This window comes from Centruroides vittatus, unplaced genomic scaffold, assembly GCF_030686945.1.
Source record: "Centruroides vittatus isolate TY-2023 unplaced genomic scaffold, ASM3068694v2 contig_2747, whole genome shotgun sequence".
In the NCBI taxonomy this organism is placed as follows: domain Eukaryota; kingdom Metazoa; phylum Arthropoda; class Arachnida; order Scorpiones; family Buthidae; genus Centruroides; species Centruroides vittatus.
The window spans coordinates 1,676,359-1,702,978 of NW_027121750.1; the positions used below are offsets into that span (position 1 = coordinate 1,676,359).

Here is a 26,620-nt window from a genome sequence, read left to right on the forward strand (position 1 = left end):
TCATTTGTGAGAGGTGGTTTTTCTGTGTTAGTAGGTACTAAGCTGCACCGAGTGGCATCTTTTACCTTCGGTCGGTGACTAGTGATGTAAAGAAATGCTTTCGCACCGGTTGACATTTAGGTTTTCCTCTTGCCGTGGTGGTAATGTCGACCTCTTCTACACTTCTTTTCCGCAGTTGTTTGGTGTAATCCAAAAAACCGCGGTCGTTTGGTCTGGATTGGACCGAACAACTGCGGTTTGTTTGGCAGCTTGACGTAAGAAAAACGTCGATTTTAGGAATGCGTGGGTGACTTCTAAAGCTCCACTTAAGACCCAAACGACGAGGAAATGCTTTTAACGTACTATTCCCAATCTTATTGGGTCGTCGAGGCAGTTAATGTATTTTATATTTTCTTGGTGTCTGTTCCGATTTTGAGTTTTCCGTCGACAAATAGTTTCTCAAATACGCTAGTGTCGAATTGGTCTTGATGTCATAATATGCTAAACAATAGCAAACTGCAGTTTACCTTTCAAACGTATGCTATGCAGGTGCCAACTGCCATTGTAATGTTAAGGAATAACAATTGGATCTGGTAGGCTACCGGTCAGACTGTGTCGATTTTAGGAATTCGGCAAAAAGAAGAGCCAACGCACCACGGCAAGAGGAAAAACCTCGATATCGGTGCGAAAGCATTTGTTTATGTTGTTTGTTGCCGAGCAAAGGAAGAAAATGCCACTCGGTAGAACTTAGTACCTACTAATATACAAACTACTCCGTGCCGACTCTCATTTGTTTATCCACATGTGTTCATCACCTGGTTTTTTGAAATCAATACACTTTCCTTCGACGAACAAAGCCCCAAACACCAGCAAACATTCTAGTAATAAGTATGAATAAAGCAAGTATTGAAGAGTTAAATATTAAGAGAAGCTTAGAGTCTGCACGTGTTTCTAGTGCCGCCAGTCCCTAACCCTACTAATTCCATAACCTGTTGGTTTTTTTTATTGGGTGAAATTTAATTATGTTGTACTTTTAGTAACACAAAAAACATCTGTACTTGTGTTTCTGGTTGCTTCCTGTATTCGGTTTAGAGGGCATAGCCTTCGTATAACATTCTGTAGAAGATAACGGTGATTATTATTTTTCAAATTCCATTCACTGAGACATTTAAGATGCATCACTAAACAAAAGAACTGTAGAACTTCTACTTAAACATAAATATTGGAATGATTTTTATTGTAAGAGACAGTGTTTTGTGTTACAAATGCAACGATAGCAGATTTAACATTCCAAAACTTTATTTGTAATTTTTCAAAATATAATGCAAAACTGTAACAATAAAGTATTCTTAAACATCAGATAGATGACATATGGCAACTATGAAACAAATTATCACATATATAAAAAATTATGATGATTCCAATTTCTGACTGTTTCCTCGCAGCGAACGCAACTGAATTTGATTAAATTCTTCCATAGAAAAATCAAAATCCGGCAATCTTAACAATCTTATTTATGAAATAGGAATGCCAACACTCCTGAAAATTGGGTACGTAGCTTTTAAATGGAATGATAGGAAGCGGAGGACCTATTTTCGACTAATCTCTTTTTGTACCTTCTGCCACCACGTGTTTCACGGCTGGAAATAAAACCCAGTAAATTTCGTGCGGTTCTGAATGTAAATTAACAAAAAAACGAACGATATTTACCTCCGTCCAAGGCCTGGGAAGCCAATCCCGTCGCGGCATTCATGGCTTTGTTAAGAGTGCTGTCGATATTTTCTCTGTTCTTTAAGAAAACTGGTCGAATGAAACGGTTGTAGATAACCGACGATCCGTTATTGGATGTGGGAATAAAGCACCAGATGAGAAATATGCACTAGAAATTTAAAAATTATAACTGAATTAATATCTATAAAATTATCCTACGGCTTCTTATCTTTCAATATTTACTTGTAACAACCCGACAGCTTGGAATTAATTATTGAAAATCATCAATAATAATGGAGATAAATTTATTTTATATTTACAGAAATTCATACACAGACAGACCTATCACCACCTGTTGCAAAATTATTGTTAAATTTTGAATCTGACCTACGTAAGATTCAAACTTGCAACTCAATCTAATATGCTAGCTGCCAGCTTCTGTCTAGATGATGATAATGGCAATGAACTCATTATGCCGCAATTACAGCTTTCCCCACGTCGGGCAGATGTTTCTCAGACAATATTTGGTTAATTTAAAATTGTTAATCATAAAAAAATTCACACAATTAAAGAATAAATTAATTTATTTTTAAATTACTCAATGTTCACCTATGTTATTTCTGAGAGAGAGCTGTTTTCCTTGTTACCCTTTATGTATTTAAAACTCTCTAAAGGACTTGTTTCGTTAAATTTCACATATCCTATCAATATTGTCGGTGCGGTAGAATTCCGACACCGATCCCCTAAAATGTAGATTATGTATCATAGAAAATCTTCTCAAAAATTTTTGCCAGAATAGATACTATTATGATTGGATGGTAGTTTTCTATCTCACATTTAGATCCTTTATCCTTATATAACAGCAAAACTAAGTTTTGATTTAACTTTTCTGTTAAACAACCTAATTAGCTCAATTATTAACCATCAATAACATGACACGAAGTATGAAAGTAACGTCATTCTCCCAGTTGTAATTTACTCTCTTGTTAGTTAACATAATGTAAAGTGTGGATACTTTGCACTGATTTTTTCTTCATAAGTCTTTGCAGTCTCTTATATTGGAGTTCTAAATGTTTTCTATCGCACGCGTACTCTAAAATGTCTATTGAAATATCTAACCAAATCTCAGAATTGCAGCTTTCTTACTTTAAGAAAGAAAGACCAAAAAATATGGCACAAAGTATCCTTATAGAGGGAGGATACTTTACACTACTTTAAATACTACATAGATAAAAAACCAAGAATGGACAAGGAGTGATGTTTTCACTTAGCGACGTTACTTTAACTCTCTTGCACTCTGGGACATCGGTTAGGTTAGTCTCGTCATAATCCCAAATGTTTTCGGGGGTTACTGCTCCAAAGTTTTTGTAAAATTGTCTATGAAATCTGTAAGCGTTTCCTTTATTATTGAGACCCTAGCCTTTTTTATGTTTGCTGCAAAACATAATGTTAGTTGTGGTTTTCTTTTTTAAATAAACTCTCTATCATTGCTTTTCTGGTTGCTTATTTACAAACTGTTTCACTATTCTCCCAGTCCAACACAAATAAGCATGAACAATGCAGTGTAATTTAGACTCATCACAGGGAATCCAAAGTCACTCATGAAACATCATAATCAGAAAACCTTCTCTACTCCATTTCTATGCTGGTGCAAAGTAACCCCAACATAACTAAAATAGTGAGGTCGAGGCCAAAGTTTTAAACACAAAAATGTGTACGTCGGACGTTCGGCGCCGCTTTCCTATAAGCCTAGAAGTTCTGAACGTCCGACATACACGTTTTTGCGTTTAAAACTTCGGCCTCAACCTTGCTAATGTTTATATGCATTTGCATTTACTTAAACTAAATATTTAGTTTAAGGAATTAGAAATAAAATAAATATATATTTACCTTGTTATAGCTTTGAGACTTTGGATAGTTACAACAGTTGATATTACAATATTTTGGTCTAAAGTTAAATCAAGAGTCTAGCCAGTGCAAAAAATTGTGAGATGCCCTATTCAATTACGGAATATGCTATAATATGCCATCTGTGAGATAAAATAAGAAATGTATTCAAATGATTCATATTTTACTTGCCACAGGTTGGTAAAAGTAATTTGCAAAGTATCCGCACTTTACGGTAATTTTTTTAGCTAACTGACGAGAGAGGAAAATGGAAACCATAACAGAGAATGTTGCAGATAATCCCTATTTGTACATTATATAAACTGACCAAATTTTACCGTGGCTTATTGCAAGTTCATATAATTATGTTGATTCTTGTCATGTATAAATTATAACAAAGTATCGTAGACTATCTCCAGTCTGTTATGTAACCACTAAGTCTAGTTACATCAATAAATTATGACACTATGTGTCATGAAATATATAATCCACGAAATACAATATTTGTCACCATTATATATTAGCTACTAGTTATTACGTCAGGTTTATACTTGTATGGATTTACAGGCAAAAGTTCTCTCGCCAGTAACGCAACTGTTAAATTTTCTTTGCCGGTTTCGGTTTTCAAGTGTTCAGTGCATCTAAACAATCAATATTGTTGCTGCAATTATAAAATGCCATATCTAGTAAACATGTTTATAATTTCTACTATATTTACATGCGTGTTCGAGCATTTTTCACATTTTATAACCATCAGACATAATACGCCATAAATATGGATACTTTTTGTACGCTTCTAAAAATTTAATGATCTTTTCTGAAGTCCACTTTCTCTTCATTTTTTAATCTTAAAAGAATGTGTGTTTAATTAATTAATCAGTCACAATAACAATACATACATAGTGATAATTAATATTAAAACACAACTTCACTAGTAAAATCTTCACATTACAGATGGACTGTCATGATAGTTTGTTCAAACATGCAATGTTTACTGGCAGTGTTGTGTGTTTCTTCATCACTCGCGCCAGCAAATCCATGCACATGTAAACCTGGCTTAAGATAATATCAGTGTATCAAGTTTCCTATGGCTCCAACCATGTAAGCTTCTCTTTTTGACGATAGGCCACATATGTTGAGCCTTAAGCCAATTTAGACTTTCTAAGCATACTACATCTACTGCTTGCTGCAAACCTCCCCTTCCTTTTGTTTAAATGACTATTTTATCTACTGACATAAGACAATGTCTTTCTAGAACATAAAAGTGGTTAATAAAAATCATTTAATATTAAATTTAGTTTCTTTAAAATTATTATTGACGAAACAATTATTCTAGACATAACTATTATGCACGTACCTTCGTTAACCAATAGAAAGGAACCCAATTTAATATGATATCCGAGAAGAATTCTACGGTGTTAAAAGCGGCAAAAACCACCCAATACGTAAGCCACTTGGTATCATCGTCTTTGGAACTGCTTTCTATTGCAACAATACTGGAAATACATACAAATTATTATATATAACTAAAAAGAATATAATTTATTATATTAAAATGCAAAGTTAATATTTCAGAATTAACTGTTTTTTTTTTTTATTTAACTGTGAATTAACTGTATGTTCTACTCTTCAGCCTATACTATTAACGTAAGCTTTTAAATGTACGTATATAATTACGAGATAATGTTTTATTAAATACAAATTTTCGTAGCTTTTCCAGATTAAAATGCTTCTACTTTTACTACATCTCTGAATTACTGTATATCAGTTTAAAAATGTTAGAAAATAGCTAATATCTACTTTATCAAAATGTAATTTTAAATGACTTATCATTATTCATTAGTAAAATTGTAAATCAATTTTTGAAAATATGCAAAAAATTTAAAAAAGCATTCATTTGTTCTAATTTATGCAAACTCAAGTGAATTATCATATTATTCGATACTGTATTGGCCTGAATATTAGTCTTTGTTTCATCCCAGTTTTAAAGGAGGCAGCTCTTGATCTATACAGGTACTCCTCACTTTACGATCGAGTTCCGTTCCGACGACTACCTCGTTAAGCAAACTGGTCGATAAGCGAGGAGCTTGTACAAGGAATATATGATCAGGGTTGTACTATAGATTATCACCTACGGAATTTCGGGACTTTGAGTATATATTTGAACTCAGGGGACCGAGACGAGTTTAACGGTACCTTACTTTTGGGTCGGAGCCTATCGCGTGTTTAATAGACAGTCCGGCAAGTCGGCCATATATACTTTCAATAGAGGCAGATGTTGATCCACGAGCACACTGAGCATCTGCAGTTCGAGTTAAGTTCTTTTTGCACACCCTCGCTAGTTGACCTCGGGCTATGACCCCTCAGTCTCGCTACTGCTCGCGGTTGGCTTGTAGTACTAGCCGACTGCGCTACTGCAATCGGGAGTCGCAATGTTTGAACAAAAGGAAAAAAAGGAACTGGCGTTCAACTGTTCGTGCTCCCGACAGAGCAGCGGAGGGGAGCCGCCGATTGTTTAACATCACTAGTTATACAAATTATGCAACAAACTTCAAATTTATTCATAAAAAGACTAATTCATTCATTAAGTTTATTTAACATAACATTTGTTTGTTACATGCCCTGATATCGCATGGCATAATCAGGGTTACATACAGAAAGCAATGGATACAATATACATGAAATTCTACATAAGATTGAAATGTATTTAAATATAAAATATAACAGTATAATATTAAATACAGTATTAACAATAATACATTCAAAGATGATACATAGTACATAGTGTAGCATAAAAGATGTCAAAATATCACAATAATTAAGACACCGGTATTCGAACAGTTTACAGTTCAAACACCGGTATTGTATTCGAACAGTTTGTTTTTTAGAAAAAACTATACACATTGGACATCCATTTTATAAGTTTTTTTTGGTTAAAATTAATAAAAGCTATAGAGCAAAAGCAAAACAATGCCCTATGCACTGGGTAGCAGGCTGCACCTCATATACATCATGCCATGGAAGTAGGCTTTCTGGCATGATTTCATGTGTATTTCAGAGTATGAGCTTCAGTTTTATGACTGTCAGAAATGAAACTGAAACTTTGTATTTTATTTTTGTTTGGTTTATATCCGTATAAAACATTTTTGTACAGTCTAAAACATAATCATATCAAATACATGAATTTATAATTACAATTAAAATTTACACTTTATAACAGAATAAACTGAGTAAATTTTCAGGAAACTTACCCAACTTTTAACGATTACTCAATTAATAGAGACTTTTATGAGTAAAAGAAAAAGTTGCCAAGATAGTTTCTATTGAAGTTGCCAAAATGACTGTTGTGTTGAATACAATAAAAATAATTATTTTTTATTGTCACATCACCGTAATGCCGTGCTGCAATTTTTAATCATATTTTTAATTTATTTAAGTCAAAATATATGCTTTCTACTTCAGATTAGTAGTGTTTTGTCCATGTACATCATACTTTTCCTTTAACAATAGAGTCGTACCAGTTATCTGTGTAACTCCTTTTGGAAAAAATTTTTTTATTTAAAACAATAGCAAGGCGAGGCCAAAGTTTTAAACACGAAAACGTGTACGTTGGATGTTCGGCGCCGCTTTCCTGTAAGCCTAGAAGTTTGGAATGTCGAGCACAATTCCACTGACTTTCCGAACGCCATTGTCAAACTTCTAGGCTTACAGGAAAGTGGTGCCGAATGTCAGACGTACACGTTTTTGCGTTTAAAACTTCGGCCTCAACCTCACTAATATGACTTCTGATTTGCCCCAATAGTTCGTAAATAGTTAATTGGGATCTCCTGCTCATAAGGTTTCCATATTTGGTCTTGACTTTCATCTATCTAACTCCATTTGAAATTAAGAAAGGGCGGACAGACAGTGGAAATTTATAGGTCTAAAATTTTTTCAATTGCAGCCCAAAAAGTAATAAAAATTCCACATATTCTTGTAAAAGTTAAAACCATTTATAATTTTACTGTTATTTAAGGAATGTTATAGTACCAACAGCTCGGACAGAATGATATACTGTTTGAAGAGGATGAAGAACATGATGGCAACGAAAGTAATGAAGTATTGACTCGATGACTTTTCAAATTTTCAATGCAAATAAAGTTAATAATAAAAGCTTAATTTAAATTCAGGCCAGTATGGTATATTGATCATATTCTCCGTAAGAGAACTGCTTTATAACAACATTTGGAATCCCCGCATCAACGTCAGATTCTGCTATACATAAAGTATACAGAGATAAAAGAATGTGAGTATAATCTAATCTAAAGGAACAATTGGTTAATTTTGCAAATCTTCAATACTAAACTCTTCATACAAGTCAATAGTACCAATTATAAAATATTTAAAGTCAATACTACTTATACTATGAAGTGGCAGTTAATAATTACAATTAAAAATGAATGAAAATAAGATTTAAATAAATAAACTTTGAAACTAATTGCTTTGTTAAGAGATGATTTGATCCTAGTGTTAAAGCTACACGGGTGGAAATTAGATTACAAGTAACTTGTTTTTTCTGCGAGACGACGAGTTTTATGGAATGTGAAGTTATTGAGAATAGAATTTTCGGGACTCTACTGTATTGTTATATGCAGCACGAGATCAAAATTTTACATAATGGTGTAAATTTTTATCGCTAGAGAAATAATGTTTTAATTGCAAACATTTTCAACCTATTTAACAGGTCATCAGGCTTCACACAACATAAAATCTACAGTGTGTCCAAAAAGTTATTGATATTCTGTATTATTAAAGATTTATTATGTTGTTATTTTTAAATAATACAATTTTTAAATAAATGTCATCATAATAATTGATAAAGTAATAAAATTGGATTATGGGTTACATACTGTACCAGTGTATAGTGTGCTTAAGCTATGTATACATGATAACTCCAAATATATATATATATATATATACTGTACAGTACATGTATTAGTGTTTGTATTCTCTATTATTAATAAAAAAATTTTAAGTGACACTATTTCAGAAGCAACTTATTAAATAGGGCCCCAATTCTAATTTTGTCAAGGGCACAATAGAAGCTTAATCTGTTTCCAAATAGATGTGTTACAATATTTTAGTTATAGCATATAATGACGACACTTTTTACTACTCCCCTTGTGTGTATCTATAATAGAAACTGCAGTAATCAAATATACAGAAATGTGCCTTTGCAATAGTGATTTTCCAGTAAGACTGCAATCATCCTGTCAGTAAAACCTGTTGTTATAATACAAAAAATCCTTTAAAACAATCCCTCGAGACAATACATACAAGTGTGCCTTTATTCAAATCCAGTCTTTTCAAACGCACATTTGAGGAACTAACAAATTTCACGGCAGAGTAGACCTTTCTTTGTAGGCCGTTCGTCCGCCTCTAAATGTAAAACGGTTAAATGTTATAATGACATTTTTCTCTTGGATGCTCACAAGTCTGTCGAGATTAAATTTGTTAACAACGTCGCAATGCTAGTTTCTAAATTTATATTCAGAAACACTGACTTGCAACGTAGCAATTCATTTTCCCCTCATTAATAAATTTAATGTAAATGATCAAAAGACAATGGAATAAACACTTTCCGTACATATTTATCAATGGCACAAAGAAAACTTAATTTTTTGTAACTTTTGTTTTTTTTAAAATGTTTTCTTTATTTTCTACTTACACTTGTATTTTTATATATTTTATGTATCCGAGGCCAACCAGTGGCCGAGCAGCTCCGTCGCTAAACACTGGGAGTCCGGTCACGGGATCGCGCCACGCTCGGATGGGCTGGCCACGTGGAGTTTTCTGGGTTTTATCCACGTTTGCAACACCTGAATAGGGACCAGTTTCCCTTACAAGACCTCCCGGGAGGCATTTTCCCTCATGTAACATCGCGCCCCAGAGAAGGCAACGGGAAACCACTCTGGCTGTAACTTTCCCTAGAATCACCTTGGAGTATTACTAACTTACTAACCTACGCCTCAGGATCTGATACGGCGTATAAAGAAGATGTATCTGAGTTATATTGTTAATTGGAAGGGTGGAAATCTTTCGTTATATACGTGACATTTCCATTTGTAAAGAAAATAAATAAAATTTTAATTCCAACAATCATTTATTACGTGGTTCAAGAACAAAGTGCATGCAGCCACCTGTGACTTTTTCTATATATATCTTTAATTAAATAAATTTCTATTGGTTTCATATGGACTTTCTGAATGAAATGACTTACAAACAGGCTCAAACAATAGAAGATAAAGTTGAGTGAGTGAAAAGAAAACTATTCTAGCTTTGCCTTAACTATTTTAATGTGACGTTAGATTGCACTAAGTTTATATCCATTTATATTTATTATGATTGCCGATGTTTTTAATACCAAAATGAATGGCCAGATCTGTTATCATGCTATATGACTAAAAAATCACTAAGCAATTGGGCAGGAGGCAAACTGCAAGGCTGACATCTCTTGTTTATTTATTTATAATTATTACATTTAACAAGAGATGGTGGCCTGCCTCGTGCCAAATCGCTTAGTAATTATTTAGCCTTATAGCCCAATAAAAAGTCTGGCTGTTCGATATTTGAAATAAATACCGGCTTAAGATACCAATTTTTTTTGTTTGTTCTGCCCAATTGCTTATTATGGAACCGTTAAAATCTATCAGCAACTTTCCACTTGTAACGATATTGTGCATATTATTATTTCTTGGTTAATAAAATACAAGATGAAACGAGACTTACGATGCATAGGCAGGATAGAGAAATCCAATACAGTTGCATATTAGTTGGGCACCGTGACCAATCACAAGATATAGGGCAATTAATGAGACAGCACCTAAAATAAGAAAAATTTACATCAATTTCGTTATTCTCTAGTTTTATTAACCGTTATCTTGAATATATTTACAGTTTAAAAGTAATTAAAATATCAATATTTGCCAAATTACAAACCAGTCACTCATATTTTATTACATATTTTTCTTTACTCTAAATCAATATGGCATTAAAATTATTATAAAATGATGTAAATTAAACTCTTACCATCGTACCGATTTAAAATTTCTTTCCAATCCAATTAACCGAACTTTTCTAATTTTTTTCTTAAAATCTACTTTGAAAGACCAATGTTGCATTTTAAAAGAAACGCTTTAGTTTAATGTTTAAAATTATTGTGTTTTGAACACTACAGATTATGTTCTAGAGATGAAAAGTTTGGTCGCAACCTCGCTAATAAAGTAAGGAAATAGAGGCAAAAGAATTAATTATGGAACCCAGCATATTGAATCACAAGCCTGACTAACCATGAATACTGTACGTTTATATACTACAAAAAAAAAATCAAGACGCTTAGTTTATCATGTTGAAAATACATAATATTTAATCACTATGAGTTAAATAACAAACACAGTTTACGTATTTCACGCAAAAACACATTTTAGTAAAATCTGATAATTATTATCGATTGAATGACCAATTAAGAAATACTTAAGACAAACAGAAACTAACATATACAAATATGACTCAACTATAGTCCATGCAGGGAAAGAGTAGCATGAGCCAGAACACACTAAGTCAGCGTTTCTCAAAGTGAGCAATAACACCCCCTTGTGGGCGGTGAGTAAATCTAGGGAGGTGCTGGAGGCAGGGTACTGAACCGAAGGCAAAAGTTGGGGTCACTGACAGCCATTCCCTTTCCTCTGTTAAATGGATAAGAGGAAACATTGCGTTTAATGGTTTCCAGATGTTGAGAACAATGTACGGTAAGGGGACAAAGTGTGAGATTCATATAAAAGAATATTTCCAATCCTTTCTCAAACAAAAGAAAATGGGTTAGGGGCGTTGGGTATAACTTTATGGAACAAAGGGGGCGGTGGATCGAAAAAGTTTGAGAATCACTGCTCTAAGTCGAGAAAAAGATGAAAGGAAACAAGTGGGTAATGTTAGAATTAATATTAAGTTGTAAAATTTATAAAAATATAAAACAATAAAATGATGATAAATATGGTATAAAAAACATTCCAGAACAAAACAACCAAAAGAGATTGAATCCATGTGTCAACACTCAAGAGGTAGCCACATATCTCCTTCCATTGGACACAGACTTTCTAGTTCAGGCAGATACAGTATTAACAAAAATTAATAAAATTTTAAAGTTGCTCAATACCTTGCAAAAACAAATGTATAAGTTGTAACTGGCTTTAAATACCTAGCTCGGTGCCACGGCCGTACATTTGTTTAAACATCTAAACACGGCCGCCAGTTTGGAAGCTTTTTGGGTTCCGAATTTGGGTTTCTTAGTTTGTATTGAAGAAGCCCGAAAGTCAAAAAGTAGCCATTCAAACTAGGCTGATGAAGCTGGGTAACATGAACTGTGGTTTCTGAATCTAAGCCTTGCAAGGAAAGCTACCAGATTAAGAGGCTTGACAGACGTAATAAGGAATTACCCAAAGGGGTAATTATTGAGAAGACCCGCTTTTGCTTGATAGTTGTTTGATATCGGGCATGGATTTAGGATGAAAACTACTGGCATATTTCAAGGCTTCATCATTCTGCTCGCTGGATAGTTTTACCAGTGAACTATGGATCAAGAATGTTTGTTAGGAGATAGGCAGCATAAACGGTCGTATCTAGTCTCTCTCGGACCTTCCCCAGCAAACGGGTGGGCTAATCCCAACTCCTCAGTTCTCCCAGAACTACCAAAATAAGAGAATCCATATTAAGATGTTCTTCCTCCTCCCATCCCACTTTAATTCACCGTATTGTACAAAATAGACTTTCTGATAAACATACAGTGAATGCTTTCACCTTATTTTTAATTGGTTTTAAGGTTTGTTTTTTATTACCTTTTTAATCAAAAAACTTTCTAAATTATAGAAAATAAACCTACTTTTTCCATCCAAAAGAGAGTTCCTGTGTGATTTGTTCTCAACAGCAACCATGTGCTAATTCTGAAGGAAATACAACTAATTGAGAGAACAGTAAGCAATCAAGTACTAAGAAAGTCGTCCGATAGACTTTCATAGATGTAAGAATTTAAATTATTTTGTTGATTTTATTGAAGTTTATAAATCTTTCGTGTCCTTGATTTCACATTTATTTATTAAATTTCTACCAAACAGACAACAAATGGAAGCAGCCGAGGCCAACGTCGGCAAATCGTTGTCGCAGGCCATCATCGTTTACAAAACAAATTATCGAGCAATACTTTATAGAGGGGTAGACGAAATGTTCATTGGTTCTGTATAACTACATTACAAGCGGCAATGTTGCCAGACTGTTGAAAAAAAACAGTCATGTGGCAATAAAAATGGCCTCTGACGTCATATCAAAAGTGATAGCATTGTCTAGTTTGCAGTCATAATGGATAGAGAACCAAGTACTCTATCCATTATGATACACGGTAGTCTGTTGCGAAAATTTATAAGACACCACCATTTTTATCAAGACACCAACTGTAATACTGTAAAAAGATGTGAACAATACAATCTACATAAGACACCAAGCGACTGCTAAAAATCTTCGTCATCTTGGTAAGACCTCTGTCGTTCTTCAGGTTCATCTGTACACCGCATTCAAGCCAAGTCAATACTTCCAATAAAATATTAATGGATTATTTTTGTTTGAACATTTGCTTTTTTTTTTATCTTACATGTGGATAAAGGATATTAGTCAAAGCATCACAAGATCCAAAAGGTATGCTCCTTCAGTAATAACTTGGTTTTCATCACCTTCAATAGCATTGGAAAGCTTTATTTTTTCGTTGGAACAACAAATTTGAGCCAATATGACACTGTTGTTAGACATTATGTCACTAACACAGCCAGAGATCCATTCGAGTTGGATCAATCTATTTTCCAACAAGATTCGGCACCTTGCCACACATCTAGACATGTAAGTGCACATTTTTGGTTTTAACAGTGTTCAATATCTTTAAAGTATCGAACAATTACCCAAAAATTTCCTCTTCTGGATGCAAAGGAGTCTTCTTAGAACTGGAAATAAAAGTGCTGGATTGGACTGGAAATTCTCCAGATTGCAACCAATTAATTAACTTCTTAGGACTGCGTGTTTGTCAAGACACGTCTATTTACAAAAAAATATTTATATATTTGACAATCAAAGAGTGAGTACATCTTTTTGGGACACCCTGTATATACTTGTTACTACTAACTTCTTGTCTATAATTATTCTTGTTGTTATTTTATATATTACAGTTTGACTTAATAAATATTATTGTTGATTTGTGCTTAAATACGGGGTCATCTTCAATTTTTTTTTTATCTTTTTTTCTTTCTCTTTCTGTTAAGTCACAGGAATTACACTTACTGTGACCCAAGTCCAGGCCTGGTACCTGACAGAATGCTGATTTTGTGTAACACGGCTTTTTTGAACTTAATCTGAATGGAAAGTTTCCGTAAACTTTTGGTTGGAAAAAACATCATTTTGTCCACACATCTACTTTATCGTCATTCGATGCACTTTCCGTCAAAGACAATTCTCACTTCCCAAAAATGCTTTAAAAGACACGAGAGTTCTCTTATTAGGTGATGAAACACTTGAATATTGCTCATAAAATGCTCTCAATACCTTTGCATATAACTGATGAGTGATATATTACTTATGTAACCTGTTGGTTTTAGGAAAATGGTATACAGTACTTTTGCAAGAAACAAAATGATAATAGCACCAATTGGAACAAACCTAGACAACTCACTTATAACTAGTATTTTTATTGACTTATGAAAAGCATTTGACTCAAACTTCTCTTTCTATAAATTACGGAATAAATTATAACTTCTAGAACAGGCATGGGCAAATGCGGCTCCGAGAGCCGCATGCGGCTCTTGCTGAAAGTGTTAATTTCTGTTTTTTATTATATTTATATTATATAATAAAATCGCGCGCGTTACAATACTATCCGCCACGACAGTACAGAACTGCGGCTCCCGTGCATTTTGCAAAACCTACATTTCGGCTCCCGCTGAACTCTTGCTTGCCCACCCGTTCTAGAATAAGAGGAACTATTTTAGAATAATTAAACGAATACCTAAACAAGGTATTCGTTTAATTATTCAGGTGGATGGAAGAATGGGGTATTCATTTTTTTTAAAGGTGTATTTGTGCGCAGAAGTAAGAATTGATAAGAAGCAAGGAGGTTATAGTATAAAATAGTGGACACGACGTCACAAGGCCGAAGCCAGAAAGAGGAAAACCTTTCTGGAAGCTGCCATTTTGGTGCTATCCTTTTTAAATTCACTTCAGAATATGTACACGAGTTTTCAATTTAGCATTACGTATTGTGGCGATAGCTTTGGTCATAGATCTGATTTGATTTGATGTTAAAGATAAGAAGGGCTATCCGTTATAACACAGACTTAACCCTGTAGGAAACGGAAAAAAAAAATTAGGAAAGTAAGAAGTTAGGTAGAAGAGGAAACACAGGGAGATAGGAAAGTGTGAAAAGAAGCTACCGGGGGGCCCCCCACGAGACAAATGAGAACATTATGTACAGTGTTGCCGAGCATGCTACGGGGCACTTCCCAGTCCACATATCGGTTTTGCAGTCTTAACTCTTAACGAATACAATGAGATAAAGTGTATATCAGTATACAGGAGGACTTATCCTGTTCATAAAGATCCAAAGGTCGCCACCAGGTGGAACACTCAACAAACTGGCAACCTGACCTTCGACCTTCTTGGTTCGTGACCTCACTTTTGGATTTGGATCTTGTTCTGTACGCACGTGTTTTCCATTCTGTGTCCGACTTGTACAATCACGCCATACATCGTATATGTAATAAATTTAAGTTTTTTTGTATGTAGCCTTGTTTTGTATATTGTAAATAATTAAGTACAAGCAGCGCTACACATATTACGACAAAGAACTGTCATCTGGTGCATTTGGAAGTGCAATAATAAGCCTCGAAAAGGCAGAGAGAATGGTAATGAGCAAGTTTTATTTTCCCAGCAATTATGTATACATAACAAGAAAAGTATTGGAATCATGTCAAACTCAACCCTCTGAGTTTTATTGCAAATTTCCACGTTTTCAAACCTCCTGAACCCAAGAAAATAAAACAACAAAAAGAGAAAAAAAATTCAGTGGATATGTGAGAGCACGTGCATGTTGGTGTCTATTTTGTTTAATATCTCAGGATTTGGGTAACGATTAAGAAACAAAATTTGGCACAGTAGCTTTGTGTGTAAGAGGCACTGATGCTGTTATATTTTGATTGTTAATGGTTGAGGGGGTGGAGAAATAGAGGGGTGTCACGTGATATCTCGTGAGTCGGACTTCACGTACATTATACTTGTTATTAGCATTTACGATTTTTATAAAACTGATAAATACCATCAAAATTAAGCTTTTTGCTATTTTACAATAATTAATAATATAAAAGTTTCATCAGCTAGAAAAGTTATGCAACTTGTTGCTAGATCTTTTTTTTTTTTATGCATTTTGTGCAAAGTAAAGGAATAAAACTGTTTACGTATGTCATTTCTTTAACTTTTGCTTCATCTGTGCATTGTGATATCATTGAAGAGGGTGATAGGAGGTGGGGCTTCCCAGACTCTGCTCACCGCCATTTCTAGCCTCATGTCTTACTGAAGGAAGGATTGGACATCCACTCCTTATAATATAACTTCCTTGATAAGAAGAAAATTAGTTCACGTAACCCTAAAGTATATACAAGGTCAAGACAACTGATCCTTCGTCACCGTTTTGGGCTTAGAAGTAGAGTACCTCTCTGACATCGATCCTTCTAATTTCTCCTCCCTCCCCACATTTCCATCGTTTTTTAGCTTTAAGTAGTTTTACGATCACTAGTCAAATATCGAGTGTGGAAAGTCGCAATCAAGTTTTAAGTCGAAAGCCTATAAGCCAAAGGATAATTAAGAAAACTCTGGTTTAAACTCGTCGTCTTTCCAAAAGATACGGCAAGTTTGAACCGGAAGACGACAGTCGAGATCTTAATTCCCACAATATAAAAGCAGACACAAACGGCAATGAAATAATCAAACGGGAAACAAACTGAATCGGGTTGACAGAAATTATTTCAAAATGTAGCCGTAACCCATAAAGACAATAAATGGTTTCGATAGTTAGGAAAATGTACGAGTAAAGCATTTCTTTCAATTTTTACTCGTTAATCTCATTTTGAGGAAATAAACCCTGCGGATATGCATGTTTTAAAAATAACCCCCACGGGATTTAATTGAGGAAACAGTATTTATGAAATATTTTACGTATTACCTAGACAATCATTAATATTTATTACAATATCTCACATGTAATATATCCCATAAAAATTTGAGAGAGAAACAATGACAAATAACTTTCTCTGTAAAACTGATAAGTAATAACTATAACAGCTGGATAAATATAATGATAAAACCCACTATTATTTATTAACAAGAATAATCTACATCCTCTCTATAAATCCTGTTATATATCTGAATATCGTTTCGACGGAAACGTAGATATAAAATACTTTTGAATTTTTCGATGATGATAAACTATACCGAACTAAACCCACATTAAGAAACTGTCGACAAAATAATTTATAAACCAAAGATATACCTCAAATACCATACTGTACGTATCCAAGTTAATATATGTTTTATAGCTAAACGCCACCTTTGACCTCGATGTTTTATAATCTCCATTACTCACATTTATTCATCAATTACTCATCATAAACACCATTAGTCATCACTATAAATCTCTTAGAATAGAAAAATAAATTCCAATTTTCAAAATGTTATCCGGTTACTGGACAGAAAATATATTTTGTTGATATAAAAATCTGGAATCGCACGCAATAAATCATCGAAAATTTGAAAACAAAGTACTACAACATATTTTATTCCTCGGAGTTATTAATTAGATGTGTATAATACACAAGACTCACATTGAAGATTTATCACGTAAGATGATTCTGTAACATTAATTAAAGTTAAAAAAATAAACTGACCATTTCTATCGCATTGTTTTTTATATTTTTTTCCAAAATTAAATTAATAAAATACCATAATTGTTCAAAATTGACACCGATGTGCAAAAAACACCTTCCTTACTTCGGCATTATTTATTCTAAATTACAAATGTTCTCAATTGCATTTAGAAATCTTCCGTAAGTACAAAACATACAACACAATTTATTTAGAATGGATAAATGTTCTAAACAAATTTGTGAACGGTTCCAGTATATTAATTAATTAAATGTTCTATGGCTATGCCAGCCAAGACTTACAGGAAAGCTGTGATAGCCTTAACTATGGCTACAGAGAAACTTCAATTTTGTAGTCAATGCCAATGGAACAAAGTAAATTTCAAATCAAATTGTAATATGTTGGAACGTTTCTCCGTTTTTGAATGTTTGATCGATGAAATGGGTTTTGTATTTGAGGAAGGCCTCTAAATGCAACCGAAAACATTTGTAATTTAGAATAAACAATGCTGGAGTAAGTAAGGAAGGTGTTTTCAGAGTCAATTGTATTTTATTAATACAATAGCAAGTACAGTACATACCTGTGTTTGGTATAAATAAAACACTTCTGGCATACCTTAACAAATAGATTCCGATTCCTGTGTTGTTCAACCAATAAGATGCAAGACAAACTCGCAGTCAATCAGAGAAAAGCAGCATTAATTGAAACTATGTACTGTATTGGAAGAAGTATTTCTTAACCATAATTTATGCTAATAATGATAAATGACACTTTTAGTCCACGACTTTAATTTAGATTGTTAAATCCTATTTATTAGTCTATCTAACTCTATCTAAACACAATTTATGCTATCAAAATGTAGTTGCAGGCCCACCAGTGGCCAAGCAGTTCCGTTCCCCGAACACTGGGAGTTTGGTCATGGGTTCGTGCCGTGCTCGAATAGGCCGGTCGTGTGGAGTTTTCCAGGTTTTCTCCACGTCTGTAACGCCCGAATAGGGGCCAGTTCCTAGCATTTAAACACATTTGAAATCATCTGCTTCTTTTCTGTTGCAAATTAAACGAGAGATGCCAAAGGGGTGCATATGTACGGCACAATACTGAAAGTATTAGTGGTATTTGAATTTCTTCTTTATTGACATTACTAGTATATATGCCCAGCACTGCCCGGGCAAAAAGTACAAACAGCAATAAAATAAAACCATATTAAAGAATTTGGTTATTTTAGCTTACGGTGTCATGTTTATCATAAAATGTTAAAAAAAAAGTAACAAAAAACTGTGCAAAAAATGGAATAAATATTTAAACTTGGCACCCTTAAAAACATATCTTGCGTTCACTGGCAACTTTGTCTTAAGTAATTTTCCTATTTAAATGCCGCCATTTCACCGGTCGGATAAGAAGCGTCTTGCGGACGAGGGGTTAAAGTTAACTTGACCAAATGTAGTCGTCTACCTCCTTGGAAAGTTTCGTTGAATTTGCTCAAACAACATTGAAATGTATAAAGAACTAATTAACTAACAGACTTTTATTTATCAGGTGCACTGAATTCCCGATGAAGAACAGTTAACATTCGAAAGTACTAGAATTTTATCATCTATAAATAACTTGACAAATTTTAAATGTTTTAATTACATAGAAACATTTACCGAAAAAGAAAAAAGATAAATCTTTCGGTAAGAAAGACGTCTGTCAATAAATCCAGGCAAAATTTTTGTGGCTATATTGTAATTCTTTAATAGATAAAACCATATTATTAAATGCAGGAATGCAGTTAACGATGCAATAATTTTAATTTCTATATATTCAAGTTTATATATATATTTGGCGATACATGCAGACAATATATTTATTCTCTTTTCATCTCGACTGTTTCAATAGAGAAGATCTAATTCCAAATACACCTTGCCAAATCGTACAGGACGCTCAAGTTCGAGTTTTTATTCATAAGAATGCAATTAAGGATACTAAAATAGTTCCGTTATACTAGAAGCGAATATTATTTCTTAATGTTAAAAATATAGTCTAATTAATTACATTATTATATGTATAACAAGCATTATTATTATTATTTGATTAACCTATAATTCTAATAAACAAATCTTCTCAATTTATAAACTATTTTCTATATTTTATGATTTAATAATTTAAATTAAGCGGACACGGAAAATTAAACGCTAGAAATTTATATCGCAACGGAATTTTAGTAGTTTTGATAATATATTTACCGACTAATTTAACCTACGGTACTTTAATAAATTACAGCTTACCGACGTTATATGCCGTAGCTTTCTCTTTCAATAAAGCTATATCCAGTCCCATTCTAAACCTTTGTTTAACTTACTTTGAATGAAAAACTAAATGACCACAAAGCCAACCTGGTTGGCAGCCAAAACTTCTAACATATATAAAACATCCAATAGTTTCAGAGCTATTCTGCGATTTGTTTTAATGGTAAGTTATTTGGCATAAGCTCAAGCACTGTCTTAGATACAAGACAAGCATGCATGCTTTCATTATGACTGTCCTTTGTAAAGTTATAAAAGATATTGCTATACTAATATTAGCCGTTCAGACTACACTTCGATTTAAATCTTTATAATCGCAACAAATAATAAGTAATAATTAAAAATTACTTTTGTCTTAACTTGAATAGTTTTCGACGTTATTTATAGTTAAAATATATATATATATATATATATATATATATTTTGTTAAATTAATAATAACTTATAAACTATTAGCTGTACTTAAATAAAATTCAAATATTTTGATGAATGTTATCGTGCGTGCTAGTTAATTTTAAGGACGTTCTGTGAAAAGCAATAATGCTTTATACAGAATGCTGATAGAGAAACAATACCTCTTTACTTATATGCCTAGTTGATAGTTATCTCATTGTTATAAATCACTGCAAAAAGTATAATTAGGGTACGAGTCTCAGTTATTTCTTCTGTTCCTGGAACGCGGACATTTTTTTTTTTGCAACAAGACAGTTTCGAGAATTGCCAGAAATTAAAAGAATTTCGTGTGTATCAATACAAATTATTGCCATTCTAAATATATTTTATGCAAATATTGAAATAAAAAGGTTTTGTTATAATGAAATTTATTTTAAATTGCTGTTTTTATATTTATTATTAATTACACAAATGAACGTGTATCAAATGTAACAGGAAGGCACCGTACAATACAAAAATATAGGTCGAGCCTCACTAATCCGGTGGCTTTGACAGTTCCGGGCAGCAATTCGAAACTGCCACTCCAACTAGTTGTGCATTCTTGCCAATACGAAAAACGAACTAGTCGGTTTCGAATGCCAAAATATTAAATTATTCCGAACTACGTAATCAGACGGCACAGAAAAGTCAATTACGATCTAAAAAGAAAATACTTATTAAATGAAAAATTCAAGGACTAATACAATTAATTACTGTTTAATTACATTTGTCCTCGAATTTTTTATTTAATGACATTTTTAATTCATGCTACCAGCAGAGAGACAGTTTTAGCGTGACGATTTGTTACCACGATTGATTTCAAAGCGTCCGAAATATCGGCATAGGCTCTGTTGCAGATCGCACCTTTACCAAAGAGGGATCAGCGAGAACTCCGATTTGAAATGCATTTAAATAAAATATCCGAGAATTAATTGTCTTCTGAGTAATTCTTAAACTCGAGCGAGTGTTGGATTCGAAGGATAACGTGTTGTTTTATTCATATATATATATAAAAACACCCCCTTTTAAGTGGTTATTTAAGAAATTTTGTGATCTGATGTTAATTTTTTTAAATTTAAATTATAACTTTTAGTAAATATGAAAAATTAAGCAAAATTTACGAAGAGAAGAGAAAATGCATAATATTTAATTCGGAATTATTTTCTCTGGAATTGCTACTGATCTAGTTTGTAAGCAGCTTATAAATTAATATTCTAAACATTTGTTATTGTTTGATTGCTGCTAACCAATACATTGTAATGTGCAGTATCATTTACTACTAACCACCGAGATTCAATTTATTCTCATTCGTCGTTACCTTCATAATTAACTAAAAATACAACTGGTTATTAACGATAACATAAGCCTTGCAAACTGTATGCAATTTTTCTGATTAGGAAAAATTTTATCCTTAAAATTAACAATTAAGTTCTATTTTTATATTTTTACTATGAATTATCTAAGTACGAAGGTGAATTTTATTGATTAAAGTTTTATTCGCATGCTTTACAATTTTTATAAAAGCATAATACTTAGTTAAAGATAAAGAAATCAAATAGTTAATCAATAGTTACTCCTACTACACACATTTTAATATTTTCAGTTTTTTTTAAATATAAAATTTAATAGCATAAAAAAGAATAAAAAATTACATTACATGCCAGGCAATGATACTACATTCAATAAAATATCACAGGAATATGTATAGAGACAGACACTGAATGCCTAAATGGCAACCTTGGTCTTGGAACCGGATAAACAATGGACTGCCAAGGATATATACAAGGAAATGAAAGCATTAAAGTAACAGTAATCTTTTTCTCACCTTCTAGAATCATTCGAAATGAGATAGATTACTGAAAGAAGCATAATACCATTGACACATTTCTCTTTTTTCAATATGAATAAGGTGTAATATAGTTTTTCAAAATATTTTTAATTGCGTTTAAACTAAATTTCGATTCATCCAAATTGGCTTTAAACACAGATCAATAGCTTTTGTTTTTGGTAGAAAATGTTATTTTATTTATTTTTTCTGTATAATTTTAAGAACTGGCTTTCGACATATGTACTGTACGTCCGTTATAGTAGTGTTATATCGCATTTAAAACAAAGGAAAATTGTATTTTATCGACACAGTAATCCCAAAAAAGTAAAATTTCTATTATAGAAAATGTGCATCGTTGTTATTTAATACGGCCGATCTTTTTAAATAACCCGAATTAGATTTGATCGTCAAATGTAATTATGATATTTCTGTTTTAGTGATTTACGGCTATTTACGACGACTTATTTTCTTAATCTTTTCATCGAATGATCGACATTTTAATACTTCTAAGTTCATTAATAAGTTATTATTCAGGAAATTATTGCAATGGAAACAGACAGGGAATTATTGGGAGAGTACCTTTCTGACCAGGTTAGATGCGAAGATAAATTGCTTTGCCATTTTCCTCAATTTCTATGCACGTTCACTTTTATTATTTCAATACAACAGACCTTGTATGCATACACTGGTATTTTTTTTGTTTATTAAATTTTGAATTACATTGATTAACAAATAATATCATTTTGTCAATTTTTCAACATCATTTTATCTAGTATTTCGGATTTCATATTTGTACACAAAGTTAATAGAATAGTCTAGACTTCAGACTAGAAAATAATCTTTCTGTACTCGTTTGTGTTGCAGGAACTGCTAAAGCAGTCTTTGAAAGAAAATGTAAAAGATTCTTCTTCCTTCTATTCTAATGTCTAAATAAACATTAGAATAGAATATTTCTTTGCCTTTTCTTTCATTCATTCATGATTTACTTAATGAATAGAAATGTTATTCATCAGAAAAAAAAATATTGTTTACTAGAAGTTTTTAAATTTTTCTAATTTCTAAAGGGCCCATTGGGCCTATCTTCTGACCACGATTTTGTTAAGCAGCAGTAATCTACTACATAATGGATAATTTGTCTAAAATTTTCTAAAGTTTCAAAGGAGAGTATATTATTTTCCCTATTTATTTAGCTATTTTCACAAATATCTCATTTGAAACTAATATTTATGAAAATATCGTGTATAATTCTTATTTTGTTATTTCTCTAATTCGCAAACTTTGATACTCTTTAAAAGATTTTTGTAACATTTTTCCAAATTTCTACGAAATGAACTACCCAGCTCTCGACATAAACAAATGCAGTAAAGCTAAAAAGTATTCACTTACTAAATTTGTTCCAATTTAATTATTACATCAAACTTACACTAATGCAGTCAACGAATCCTCAGAACAACAGACAAAAATTAGCAGAATACTATTTTTTCGGTATTAATTTTTCTTATTTAGTATTCAGAAACAAACTTCTTTCGACCCATCCATTAATTAAGGATACAGTTTGAAGGAGGGAAGAGAGTCTCAAAAAATATACCGCCGTACGCGGAGGTTGAGGCATCGTCTACACGAACTTCTTTACGACTATTAGCAGCATAAAAATTTGTTCCGATAAACCCATTTACTAGTCACGCAAGTAAACTGTCGGTTAGACAACACTTTCGGAACTTTTTAAAGTAATTTCTTCGACGTCGAGATCCACGAGCTATCGAACGCAAAATTAAAGAGAAGAGAATTTGCCAAAAATACTGTACGTCGTTGCATACGAGAAGGGGGTCAAATGTGGCCCACGATTTGTACACACAAATAATGGAGGGTCCATAATTTAGAGAGCAAAATGTGGCAATTCACCAGGAAGTTTCACATGCAAAAAAAATTAAAATATTACTAAGAAGAAAAAAGTTTAAATTTTTATTCATTTACTAGCAGGTAGGCCCGGCATTGCTCGAGCAAAAGTAACGATAGCGAAGATTAAGATTATTACGTTATGCTCAACCTTACCCGTTTTCGCAGAATGCAAGAATTGGGTCCCCGTTTCCAGACTAACTAGAGAATTTTTAGATGGGTCTAAAAATATGTTCGATTTCCCGCAAAAATGAAAAAAAAAAAAAAAAAAAAACTGCATCTGCGTCGCTTTCTCTCAATACTTCCATTGTTGATAAAAGTGTTAAGCCTTAATCCTGTCCCTCTCCCCCGTGGGGAGGAATTTCGAAAAATCCCTTCTTAGTGTGCGTTCTCGTGACGTAGGCCTACCCTAACTGTGTACCAAATTTCAACTTCCAATTCCTAACCGTTTGGGTTCTGGGCTGATTATTATTATCATCAACTCGTCTCGATTATATATATATAGATACGAGGGAGAATAAAATTGTATTTTATCTACAAAACAGTAAATCTCAAGGATAAAGCACAATTGTAGTGTGGGATCAATGGTTAACTAAAAATAAGTTCTAATCACAAATTATCATATTGATATTACAAATAACAAAAGGCATTATCCAGTGTATATATATATCAATCTCACTTGTCGGATATTTAAATGGCTTTTTTTAAAGCCGCGTTTTCCACCTTTTTTGTCCGCAAACCCCCTATTTAGTGCATGTATTTCTGATATATTTTTGTTTCAATATGAATTTTTGCTCCTTGTCCCATAACACACCCTCTATTCTCCTACTGCTCTCAAGGGGGCAGTAGCATCACTACCCTACAGTGAATAAGAATTCCTGAAAATATTCAACACTTTTACAATACAGTTTTTCTTTATAAATTTACATGTATTAAATTTTATCAAAGTTGTAACCTAATAATTACAGTGGAATAAAATTTAACACTGAAAATAGCCCATTATACAGACCTTGTACGATTGTATAATGGACTGTTGTATTTACACCATTTTTACTTATTAGGATCGATATTAGATGAAGCCGATTTCCCATTCTCAATTGTTTAGTTAATTAAAAATAACTGCAGATTTCACAAGACAGATGTCGCGACTTTACACTAGTCTCGTGTCGAAGTAACATGGCGGACGAAAGACGGTGGCGACAACGCGTTTCCAGCACCATATTTGAAACACGTGCGCCGCGCTCACTATCATTAAAGAAATTCCACTTTATGCATAACAGAGTTTCCGAAAATCGCAGTAAAATAAAATGAAAACACGATTGCAATTACGTGACCGGAATAAAGAGAGATTTACGATAATGTATCGGTAGTAGTTTCTTCAAAACATGGCGTCGAAATGATGGTAGAGTGAACCAAAACCACACAAATACCATCTCTAGTTATTAAAATATAAGCCTATATATATATTCTTTAATCATTACTTTCTGATCTGTACGTCATAATCAGATCACAATATTATAAACGTGCTAAATTATATGTTATTTCGGAGATAAATTCCCGAATGTACACTTCATCCGGTTAAATTTTGAAAGTTCTTTAAATCGAATGCGCCACCTAGCGTTAAAAAACATACTTAAAAAAATATAAATCAAAATAATTACGGAAACGAAAATTCAAAGTGCATTCGATTTACACGGGCGAAGGTAATTAAAACGTGTCTAAAAATACCGAATTGGCAAAAATTCGAATTTTAACTTAAACATAGCACGCGATGTGATAAAAAAAAAAGCAGGAGAAATAATTTAACACATCGATCGTATCGTGTTTCTTCGAGATTTTCCCGTTTCAATTTGATATTTAAGGGGATAAACAGGAGAGAAGGTAAATTATTCGCTTTTCTGCGAAAAGAGAAAATAAAAAAAGGTGGAGGAAAATATCCAAGGTCAAAAGTTCTTTCCTCAAACTTTCTAATTATAAAATTTACCGGGAGGGGATCGAATGCGGGGTATAACTTACCCAGGACGAAGTAATGACGTTTGACACCCGTCAACTTCTCCACTTTTTCTAATACCTCGGTGTAGGGATGTTTCTCTTGCAACTTTTTCTCCAGCTTCTGCAACCAAACTTCGTAAAACGCCATTTCCGATTCGAATCTACTCGTCGGTTACGTCAAATCTCGCGTAATTAGGTACGGGACGGAACGAGAAAACGGTTTAATTTGGAAAAATATAATTTTTAAAAATAAAACGGGGGGAAAAAGAACTACCTTTCCCGTCACGAGACGACGTCGATAAGAACCGCAGGAACAGTTCGATCCGAGCGCCTCTAGTGGTTTGCGGAGTCGGATGGCCACCGCTAGAGGCGCCTCTCGTTCGGAGAATCGTTTTTTTTTGTTTTTTTTAGGACTTCCGCTTCCGTAATTTTCGCCATTCGGTTGATAAATTACGCAACGAGAAACGATTACGTATTTTTATATAAAATAGAAAAATGTAGAACAATTCATTTCTCGACGTCTATTTTTATATACTAGAGCGGTACGCTTGCCACCTTAACTGCACTCTATTGGGGTTGCTTAAAAATCACGCAACTTAATTGAATAACCTATTTCAAATGTAGAATTTAA

General features: G+C 33.1%; 1 protein-coding gene across 2 annotated transcripts; it reads right to left on the reverse strand.

Moving 5' to 3' along the window:
* Positions 1–1,260: 1,260 nt before the first annotated feature.
* LOC136972003 (receptor expression-enhancing protein 5-like) lies at positions 1,261–26,308 on the reverse strand. Of its 2 annotated transcripts, none has more exons than XM_067266540.1 (5): positions 26,014–26,308; positions 10,345–10,438; positions 4,934–5,072; positions 1,690–1,858; positions 1,261–1,619 (listed from the first exon to the last, which is right to left on the reverse strand). In XM_067266540.1, exons 1-5 carry the CDS (start codon positions 26,135–26,137, stop codon positions 1,579–1,581), a joined length of 567 nt encoding a protein of 188 aa, XP_067122641.1. In that variant the 5' UTR covers positions 26,138–26,308; the 3' UTR covers positions 1,261–1,578. The 2 variants fall into 2 exon arrangements, with proteins under 2 accessions (XP_067122641.1, XP_067122642.1); XM_067266541.1 differs by lacking the exon at positions 26,014–26,308 and adding an exon at positions 19,824–19,970.
* Positions 26,309–26,620: the final 312 nt, after the last annotated feature.